Here is an 11,056-nt window from a genome sequence, read left to right on the forward strand (position 1 = left end):
CTTCATGTTCTTCATTAAAGGAGATCTCTAAAATAATGAGTATATGCTGCAATAAATATGTTGGTCTTTAAACTGCAACAGATGTTTAAGCCCAGTTAAGTATCCATTGGAACCTAGTTTCTGTTAAATGGTGTTTTTCTTTACAATAGTCTGACTGGAAAGCCTTTACAATGCAATAAAATTACAATCAAATATACAAGGAAAATGCTGTTTTGAATAAATATGATTCTACCTCATGGATCAAATTATTTTTTGCAAAATCCAAACCTTACTGTGTTGCACTTATTTTGCACTTATGGTAGGTCAGCCATTCTTACTCATTGCTTGATGTATGAAGCCAGTGACAAGGCCTCTGAATTTTAATTTGGTCTTCCAGGACAGGAGTCACCAACCTTTTGGACCTCAGGAGCCACTAAATTCATAATTTTAAATCTGGCAGACCACTAATATGAACTGCCTAATGATCGGCTGGGTGGGCGTGGCTAGATGGTCATGTAACTGTGTGGGCGTGGCCAACTTGATGTCACTGACATTGAAGGGTGCCTCACCGGCCTCTACTTGCCCCTCCCAGCCACTTCTTGGCTGCCTGCCTGGGCTTCTTAGGGCCCCAACAGGAAGCAGTTGTTGGGAGCTAAGCAGCCACCATAAGAAAGCAGGCAAAACAGCTTGTTCAGTTCAGATTGGATCTGACTGAGGAGGAGGTTCAGCAGAAGCGCCTCACTGAGGACTACGAGCATAGGTTTTCCAAGCAGAGGGAAGACCTGCGGGAGTGCAAGGCCAGGTACCGGTGCCTAGAGGCTCAGTGGGCTGAGATGGTCAGCCACTTCCAGGCCATGATGCAGTCCACTGGAACAAGGCCCTCCAGTTCTTCACCACCAGCAGCACTGCCCTCCAGCCTTCAACCAAAGCCCTGTACCAGGAGGCTGAAGCAGACCCCAAATTGGAATTTCTGCCCCCCTCTGACCTGCACAAAATGACCCTGAAGGGGGAGACTCTCTGCAGCAACACAAATATTCATTGCATGTATCCGGCCCAGGGGCTGTAGTTTGAGGACTTCTGATTTAGTGCAATATTAAAAATGCAGATAATTTTTCTGCAGACCACCAAAAGTTTCTCGCAGACCACCAGTGGTCCATGGACCACCGATTGGTGACCGCTGTTCTAGGAGACCCTCTTTAGAAAGAGATGTCACAATATATAAGCTATGCAGCACACAGTATTTCTTCCTTTCCGACTCCATTTTGCGTTCCATGTTTTTAATCAAGGCAATACAAAAATGGTCATTCAAATAATAGTGAATCAATACTGCAAAATGAAGCACAAGTAGCTGCTTTGAAGCAATTAGGTGTTATTCACAGTAGTGACATGGATTTTTTTTTTCAGTCAGTGTCCGTGTGCAAGATTAGTTACAAAAAGTGTTAAACCTTGCAACCAAAAAACCCCCAATCATCTGTATGACGGTACAATTCAAATATTTGCATTGTGCAATGGAATAGCCTTACATAAATGGATATATCATTGTATTTGCTTGCATGATTCATTTTTAAAATTTACATGTTTTTCCAACTCAGTGCAGAGATAACTTCCAAAACTAGGTGGAAAAACTAAGCAAATTCTGCTAGTAGTTGAGATGCAATTTACTTCACACAGAAATCTCGGCATTGGGATAGATACAGGAAGCCTTTCCAGCAGAAGAAAATGAGTGGAAGGGAAGATTGCAGGAGTTTCAAGACACAAAGCTCTTCTGCCTCCAGTGCATGAGCAGAGAGGGAGATGGGAGTATAAATTATCTACAATGTCCCAGAAATTTCTCTGTTGAAAGCTTTGACTTCATATTTGCCAAAAAGACAGGTTGCCATCAGTTTGATTCTATATTCTTAATTAAAACTGCCATCTCACAATTTTTCCGAAGCACAGCCACGAGGACTAGAAATATAAGTTTTATATTTTGACTAGGCATCCACTCCAGCACATTTATTTTATTTTGTAGTCTGCCACAGAGTGGTATGGGAGAACAACTCTACTGGGAGAGAAGTGTGTCCAACTATGTAAGCATTTCCAAATCGCTATTTTTTTCCCTTCCATCAGAGCTTTTTGCTAGTCAAAAGCCATTTTATACAATTGCAACTCCTTCCATTAAAACATATCCCTGACTGGCGTTTTCAGTGACGTTTAATGCTTCACTAAAAATTCAAACAGTAGTCGTTTCTCTGCTGACATAGTTAACCAAAGTAGTTCCAAAGCAATTGTCACATTACTGCTTTGTGTTACACAAGGCCTTCTCAAACTGCTGAAATCCAAAATGCCTGGCATAATTTCAGGGGCATAAGGTGAGCTGAGATCCAGATGCCACCCAGAACCAAGGGTGAATCCTCTCTTGCTTGAACGAGGTGGGTGGGAAAGTAAAAATGGGAGCATCCAACTCTGCGTCAAAGAAGGCCACCCATCCTCCCTCGTAATCCAGATATACTCTGATCCTCGTGGGCTTCCTGAGCAGGAACAGGGGTGTCCAGCGAGAGGTCAGGGCTTGCATCTGGCCCCAGCACTGCTGCACTGCCCAAACGCCTTGCTGTGGGTTCAGGCTGAGGCTCCCCTTCCTCCTCACAGACTCCTGGGCGATGCCAATGGCCCAGTTCTGCCCCTGGTTGATGTTCACCACCCAGGAGTGCTTCCCAGAGCAGAAGCTTTCGCAGCCCAGCACAAAGAACTCTGCATCAAATCTCTCAGGATTGTCCGGCAAGGCCTGCGTGTGATCCCGGTGCGTGACTGTCTTCTGATCCAAGGAGAGGAAGAGATGGGGATTGGCTGTACGTGGATCTAGGGTCACACTGACTGGGGAGACTGAGAGAGAGAGAAAAAAGGGGGATGGTCATGGGGACTTCTCAGCTCCAATCTGCCTTCTCAATTATCCAGTTAATCCAAATTGCTGTTTCCTGCCAGGAAAGCAATGCAAATGCTCACACGCAACAAGGGAGTGCTCCATTTGCCCAGCAGCTCAGCCTCAACATCAACCGCAGGATATCGACAGGCGGTTGCTTTTTGGGAGATCACCTACTGACACCTGCATCTTCTAATCTTTCTCTCCATCATCTCTTAAGCATGGTGAGACTCCTGCAACCCTTCTGCAACTCATATAATGTAGGTGGGTATATGCATAATTTTGTATTTATTTATTTACTTGTAGTGTATATTGGAGGTGGTGAGCCTATGAGAGCTGTATGCAATGAAATTTCATTTTAATGTATAACAATTAATGTATATTCAAAGTGAAAATAACATTATTATATTCTGTTCTGTTCTATTCTAGTATGTCCATGTCCATTATTCCATTCCATTCCTATTCCATTCTGTTATTCTGTTCTGTTCTGTTCTGTTCTGGGCTATCCCTATCCCTTTTCCTTTCCCTATTCCATCCCATCCCATTCCTCTATGCTATGCTATGCTATGCCATGCCATGCCATTATTATATTTTATGCTGCGCTGTGCTGTGCTATTCCATTCCATTATTCCATTCCATTCTATGAAAAATAAACCATGTGATTTAAAAAAAGTTTTTAATCCCACCTTTATTATAGTCCTTTACTTACAACCATAATTGAGCCTGCAATTTCAGTTGTAAAATGGGTCATATCATGTGACCACTCCCAATTTTACAATTTTTGCATGGTCATTAAACAAATGCAGTTGTTAAGCAAATGCCATAGTCGTTAAATGAACCTATTTTTCACTATGGGGCATTTTTGTTGGATACTAGAAGCAAATGCCGGTTAAAACGTCGTACATCACAATCATGTAAGTGCAAATGGCCATAAATGGGGGCCAGTTGCTGAATATGTAAGGGCAGATGTCAGAACTTTGAGTCAGGGTGGCAACTCTCTCTTTCATGGTCTGTTTAACTTCAAATGGTCACTAACTGGCTGGTTGTAAGTTGAGGACTATCTGTAACTCAAGGCGGTGAACACATCTAATACACAATCACCTGTGTGAGACGAATTGGGCTGAGAGAGAGTGAGAGACCCAAGGTTACCCAGGTGGCTTTGTGCCTAAGGCAGGACTAGAATTCACCATCGCCCTGTTTTTAGCCTGGTGCCTTGACTAAATAGGCCTACTTTTTAAATTTCTTGCCCTTTGCAGTAGGAAACACATGCAAATCACTCCTGAAGCTTCAACACAGAATAAACTTAACACAAAAAAGATAATTAACTTCATCCTTCTGTTTCAGAGTATGATACAAGCTAGTTCATTTCCAGCTCCTCTCAAAGGTTATATTAAGTGTGGCCTCAGGCTATCGAAGGCGCTCTACATCAACTTCCTGATCTGGCAATTCCCAATGAAGCCTGCCTTGGGGCCATGCATTCTGTGTGCTCATTTACCTGTTAGGTAAAGAAATGTATTGAGCTTTGCAAAGCACTCTAGAAACAGCGTCTTTCAGTTAATACTCAAAGCACGCCTAGCCTGCATCATTGCCTCTTTGCAAGAAGCCCATCCAAACAGTTTGACTTCATGCCACGGCATCGTTCACAGGTAGGGTCTCATGCGGGGGTGGGGGTGGGTGGGCATGTTACCGAAAAGCAGCATCCCAAGGAACACCTCTACAACATGAAGATTCTCCAAAACCTAGAAGCAGCAAACTTTTAATCCTAGCCAAGCTGCAAGCTGCAAAGATATGCAAGAGTGAAAAAAAAAAAAAAAACAAATTAAGAAAAGGTAGCAGCATCACCTTTCTTGTCTGCTCTCAGGGCATCATTATGAAATGGTGGCCAGAAGGTCTGGGGCTGATCAGGCTGACTCAGGAGGGCAACATTAAGTCTTTGGGTCTTGCTTTTCTGCAATTCGTCCATCTGTGATTCTAGACAAGAGAGAAAGGTGAAGATTTGGTCCTTCTATCAAGACCACAGTGGAGAATTTGCATTTTTTACACACACACATATATCTGTTTGTCTATCCATCCATCCATCATTCTCAGTGGGAAGAGTTTAAAAAATTATCCCCATAGAGGTCTAGGACCTATGAAAGAATGAATCTAAAAATTAGAAAGATTCAGAGAATTTCTGCTCAAAAAATTTCTGCAGTTCTTCAGAATATATTGTTAGCTGTTTGAGAAATGGAATTAAGAATCAAATGTGGCATCAGGAGCTCGGAGCGCATCTTTAAACTTCTTGTTTAAAGGTAACACAACCCTACACACCACACTCCAGAGCTGAAGTGGGATACCTGTGACTCCCAGCATTCCCCATCACTGACAATGCTGGATAATGCTGCTGGGAAATTTAGTTCAGCAACATGTGGATGGCTTTAACGTTTTTGGTCTCTGCTCCAGAAAAGGAAAATTGAAAATTGAGATTTGTTTGCACAATGTCTTGCCACATGCTTGCCACAAGATCATTAGTACAAACCCTACAATCTCCTGTCTCCTGAAGTGTAACAGGACCCCCACAGATCATCCCCAAGGAGATGTCTGCCTTGGACCAACTCCTCTTTTAGAATTTCTCCTTTTCTTGTAACTGCGGTTCCAATCATCTTTTTCAAGTAGTTGGTCCTCAGGTAGAGCAAAGTATTTTGATTGGATATGTTCTGAGTATAAAACAACTGCCAAAACTCTTTCTTATAGGCTAAGAACAGTACTGAAATGATTAAAACAGCATTTTCACAGTCAAAACAGCAGATCCATACATAAAATGGACCTTTTGCAAAATGTCTTGGGTAATGGTAAGTCAATATCAGGAATTCCCATTTAAATTTTCCATAATACCCTCAACCAATGTTTCTCAGCCTTGGGAACTTTGAAAACTATAGACTTGAACTCCCAGAATTTCCCAACTATTATGTTAGCTGGGAGCTGAAGTCCACGCATCTTAAAGTTGCCAAAGTTGAGAAATACTGCCCTCAACATTACCATAATACTTCGGGACAATGTGAGGTGGACATTTCAATGTGAATACTTCTGCTATTCCCCGATAACTTCTTTCAGTATTCATGGAAGTAGACATTCTCATCAAAACTAGAGGAAGTCCTAAGAATTAATCCATTCCTTCTTTCCACCCTCTCTACTTTTTCCCATTTGGAGAACATTTCACACGAACAAGGTTTACCCTACAATTACAGAAATGTAGCTTCCATACCTCTAAATGTCTTGAAGTTTTCCATTAATAGATCACTTTGCTGAGAGATGGCCCTGAGATCTTTTTCCAGGTTAACAGGTTTCTCTTGGAAGCAAAGGAGTGCACCCTTTTCATACCTTGGAGATCAGAGAAGTTTCAAATGATTTTAGTTCTGTGGCTTCTTCCCCTGATGTCTGGCTGCCTCCAAGCAGCTGGTAAGAGAAAAATCAGAAGGACAGCCAGACTGTTTCCAAATTAATTTCCATCTGGCCTCTTTAAAAGAAAGAATAGGGATTTCCTCTCTGCTAGACAGAGCTCACAGAAGAGCATTTTTTTTTTAAAAAAAATATTTTTCTGTAACTACTCAAATTCATTATTAGCCCCAAAAGATTATAAATCACATACCTGCTTAAAGTTTCCTTGAGGTCCTAGAGAAACCAGAGACATTTGAGTTACTTTGTGAAGAGGAAAAAAAATGATCCGAGAACAACTTTGTTCAGGAGGATTTTACAATTTTCTTTTTCTTTTTTAAAGACAAAAGAAAAATAGCATAGTGGGCTGGGGGGGTGTTTGCATTTCACACCTCGTAAAAGTGTCAAGCTAGATAAAGGAGGGCTAATTCCCAAAGAATAAGAATCACATAACTCACCAGAAACTCCACTAAGACTCCAAGGTCCCTCTCACAGTCACTGCTATTAAGCCTGGTTTCACCCAGTCTCTTATTTAAGAATTAAATGTGCAAAGCAATAAACAACTCTTTGGTACATTATCCTTTTTTAGGTAATTAGGGCAAATAAGCCACACCCACCCAGTCACATGATCACCGAGCTGTACCCACTCAGCCAGTCATTAGGTCAGAGAGCCTCTTGCTAAAAAATTCGAAGCCCGCCCCTGCATGTAACTAAGGGACCTAAAGGAGATTATCTGAAGCAAGAAGTGGTTCCTAAAAGCAAAATTCCTCCTGAAATGCTTGGAAATATTCCATCGAGCAGAAAGCCTGGTTCGAAGCTCTACTTCCCTAGACTTAGTTTGTGAAGAAAGGTCATCTGTCAGGGGGATTCTGGGAAAAACCAATGTCACAAGATTCTTACTGAAATTATGACTGAATTCACAACGCAGATTGCCATCTTTGCTTTGGCACCTAAGCATTTTTGCAAAGATGCTCAGGTTCAGGGAGAAACAGCCACAATAATTTATGTTTTTAAAAAACAACCCTAGAATGTCTACCTTCAAAAATTCACCCGCAGGCCTCCAATACTGCTTCTCTAGGTCACAGATCAGATCATTGAGAAAAGAAATGTTGTTTGAAAGTCTGGTGCTACTTTCATCCTGTTGCTTCTCCAGGTCACTCAATTTAGCCAAGAAGCCATTTTCTCGCTCTTCTAGAAATGAGCGGAGTTGCTGGAATGCCTGTGCAATCTTTCTTCTCTCTGCTTTGATGTCTTCCTGCAGTCGACAGAGAAAGAAAATAAAAAGTCAACAAGACTAACATTGTTTTATATATAATTAACCATATATATACTTTAGCACCAACGTATTATGTAAAGTCGGGGAGCAATGCTATATCACAATATTGCTATTATTAAATAATGCTAAATTGGTCAATATATTGCTAGTGCCGATCATTACAAATAGTCCTCAACTTACAACCATAATTGAGCCCAGAATTAGGTTGTAAGACTTTGTGATTGTAAGTCAAGGCACCCATGTGACCAAAAATAATTTTCCAGCCTTTTTCACAATAGTTGTTAAGTGAACGCTATGGCTATTAAGTGTACTCATTCATTTGAATGCATGTTTATTGCCAGAGATCGGCAAAAATCATTACAAAGCACCGTTATGTTACTGCAGAATGTTCTCTGACCGGTTGTAATGCTGAACTGCCAAACAAGTAGTCACAGGGTGGAAGGGCATTGTAATCATTTACGATGGCCACGGTACTTTACAAGCCATAAATAGAATAGAATAGAATTCTTTATTGGCCAAGTGTAATTGGACACACAAGGAATTTGTCTTGGTGCAAATGCTCTCAGTGTACATAAAAGAAAAGATACATTCATCAAGAGTTGAGAATCATAAAGTACAACACTTAATGATAGTCATAGGGTACAATAAACAATCAAATCATACTAGGAAACAGTCAATATAAATCATAAGGATACAAGCAACGAAGTTACAGTTATACAGTCACAAGTGGGAGGGGATGGGTGATAAGGAGTGATGAGAAGATTAATAGTAATAGTAGCGCAGACTTTGTAAATAGTTGGACAGTGTTGAGGGAATTATTTGTTTAGCAGAGTGATGGCGTTCGGGGGAAAACTGTCCTTGTGTCTAATTGTTCTGGTGTGCAATGCTCTATAGCGTCGTTTTGAAGGAAGGAGTTGAAACAATTTATGTCCGGGATGTCAGGGGTCTGTAGATATTTTCACAGCCCGCTTTTTGACTCGTGCAGTATACAGGTCCTCAATGGAAGGGAAGTTGGTAGTAATTGTTTTTTATGCAGTCCTAATTACTCTCTGAAGTCTGTGTCTGTCTTGTTGGGTTGCAGAACCAAGCCAGTGATAGAGGTGCAGATGACAGACTCAATAATTCCTCTGTAGAACTGTATCAGCAGCTCCTTGGGTAGTTTCAGCTTTCTGAGTTGGTGCAGAAAGAACATTCTTTGTTGTGCTTTTCTGATGTTTTTGATGTTAGGTGTCCATTTTAGGTCATGTGATATAATAGAACCTAGAAATTTGAAGGTCTCTACTGTTGATACTGTGTTGTCAAGTATTGTAAGAGGTGGTAGTATGGGAGGGTTTCTTCTAAAGTCTACCATCATTTCTACAGTTTTGAGTGTGTTCAGTTCCAGATTGTTCTGGTTACACCATGAAGCAAAGCACCTGTCCTATGGCTGTTGAAAAGTTAAATGGCCATAAAATGACTCGCTGTTAAACAAGGACTACTTCTATGTGCCTGAATGCATGGGGAAAGGGGGATGATTAAGAAGATTTCTGTTGTCCTCCCCATGGAGAGACACATATTACAGTTACATTGAACTGGAAAGTAGAATGTGATACCAGGACTATGGGTCTCAGGATCAAGTTCCTACACATTCACAAAACTCATTTCGGTGAATCAGTCACTAGAGCCTCACCTACATCATAGGGTGAAAACTAAAGCAAACCACCTTTATTAATGGAAAGACAAGATGTAAAATAAAAAAAGATAAAGGTTTCCCTGTTCAGTGCTATCCAACTCTAGGGTACCGGTGCTGACCTCCATTTCTTGGCTGAGGGAGCCAGCATTGTGTAAAGATATTTTCTGTGGTCATGTGGCGACCACGGCTATACACTACTATACACAGAATGCTGTTATCTTCCCACCAAAGTGGTAATTCTTTATCTACTCGCATTCACGTGTTTTCAGACGGCTAGGTGGACAGGAGCCGGGGCTAGTAATGGGAGCTCACTCCGTTACGCAGCACTTGGATCTTGAACACAGGCTGTCAGCTTTCCAACTGTCAAGCTCAGTGTCTTTAACTGCTAAACCATGGCGCCCCAAATGCGAAATAAAAAAAAATTAAATTAAATTAAAAAGTAAAATAAAATAAAGTAAAATAAAATAAAGTAAAAAATTTGACTATAAGCTATAAACCTGCATTCTGTATTTAGTGAACGAAAACTGCTCATGATTATTTTTCAGACACTCAAAATAAAACTATTTTATTTACGAAATGTACAATAAAGTGGGGAATGTATTTCAGTGAAGAGAAATTGCTAGAGTTTTCCTTAGAACTATATGAACAAGTTACCTACCAAATACACGGCCATTTGCTTCTCCTGAGTCTGATTTGATCTTTCAACATCCGTTCTCCACAGCTTCAGATTCTGTAGCTTGATCTGGATCTCTTTCTGAAGAAGCAAAATCTCTTAGGATTATTCCCCAACAATTACTGAAATGCTAAATCACTTGGGAAACTGATTTTATTGGGGGGCTGAAGGAACCAATTCTGGGGCATCAGTCTAGGTTTCTCAGAAGGAAAAGCTAGGATAATCGCTCCAAACTCGATTGCAGAAAATACGACTTCAACAACAGAGTGGTCAACGCCTGAAACTCACTACCTGACTCTATTGTTACATCCTCAATCCCCCAAAACTTTAACCTTAAACTGTCTACCATGGACCTCACTTCATTCCTAAGAGGTCTGTAAGGGGGTGTGCATAAGTGCACCAGCGTGCCTACCACCCCTGTCCTACTGTTCCCATTTATTCGTACTCATTTATTATGTATATATTTATACCCATTTATACTTATATGTTTATATGTCATGTTCATATTTATACTTGCTTTCTCACACATCCTTGACAAACTAAACTAACTAAATAAAATAAATAAATTAAGCTGGGATTGCACAGTACCCTTAGACGTAATCTGGCATACAGTCAGTCCTGGGAAATCCAGTTGCTGCCTTCACAGCGTCCGCCTCCCCTAGGGCCAGCAAAAGTTAATGGGTTACCTTGTAATCTTGAGCTGCCTCCTCGACGGGACGTACCAGGTGGCCTCGGTGCTTCTGGGATTTGGCGCATACCAAGCAGATGAAGGCGCAGTCCTCCCTGCAGAAAACCTTGAGGGGCTCGCGATGCTTTTCACACAAGGGTTCTCCCCACAACCCTTCGATTGCTTGCAGATGCAGCCCTTCCGACAACTTCGACTCGGAGGTTCGTTGCTCAGGGCTGTTCTGAACCCGAGACGAGGGTTTCCCAGGATCCCCCATGGTCCGGACGAGCAACAACCAGCTGGGCAGGGGCCTCCGTCCGCCTCCAACCAGCTTCTCTGCAACACTCCAGAGGGCGAAAACGGAGAGGGGTGGGGTGTCGGAAAGGAAAGGAGCTTTTCGCATTCAAAACGCCCAAAATTTCCTAGATAACTTTCGCTTTCCTCCAACCAACCTGGGCGATGGGAGGAGTCGTCTT

At 41.6% G+C, this 11,056-nt stretch overlaps 1 protein-coding gene across 1 annotated transcript; it reads right to left on the reverse strand.

Moving 5' to 3' along the window:
• Positions 1–1,939: 1,939 nt before the first annotated feature.
• LOC113449657 (zinc finger protein RFP-like) lies at positions 1,940–11,056 on the reverse strand. Its single transcript, XM_026720764.2, has 7 exons — positions 10,600–11,056; positions 9,899–9,994; positions 7,329–7,547; positions 6,507–6,529; positions 6,123–6,238; positions 4,721–4,849; positions 1,940–2,841 (listed from the first exon to the last, which is right to left on the reverse strand). Exons 1-7 carry the CDS (start codon positions 10,981–10,983, stop codon positions 2,318–2,320), a joined length of 1,491 nt encoding a protein of 496 aa, XP_026576549.2. The 5' UTR covers positions 10,984–11,056; the 3' UTR covers positions 1,940–2,317.

Source organism: Pseudonaja textilis, chromosome 2 (genome assembly GCF_049901715.1).
Source record: "Pseudonaja textilis isolate UNSWEBS1 chromosome 2, rPseTex1.2, whole genome shotgun sequence".
NCBI lineage: Eukaryota > Metazoa > Chordata > Lepidosauria > Squamata > Elapidae > Pseudonaja > Pseudonaja textilis.

Bases quoted from the DNA above. Each gene is read 5' to 3' on its own strand.
- LOC113449657 (XM_026720764.2), bottom strand. From the start codon at position 10,983: ATGCGAAAAGCTCCTTTCCTTTCCGACACCCCACCCCTCTCCGTTTTC. The intron at 9,995-10,599 runs GTAACCCATTAA...TTGCTTCTTCAG, and splicing joins AGGCAGCTCAAGATTACAAG to AAAGAGATCCAGATCAAGCT. The intron at 6,239-6,506 runs GTATGTGATTTA...CTGATCTCCAAG, and splicing joins CTCAAGGAAACTTTAAGCAG to GTATGAAAAGGGTGCACTCC.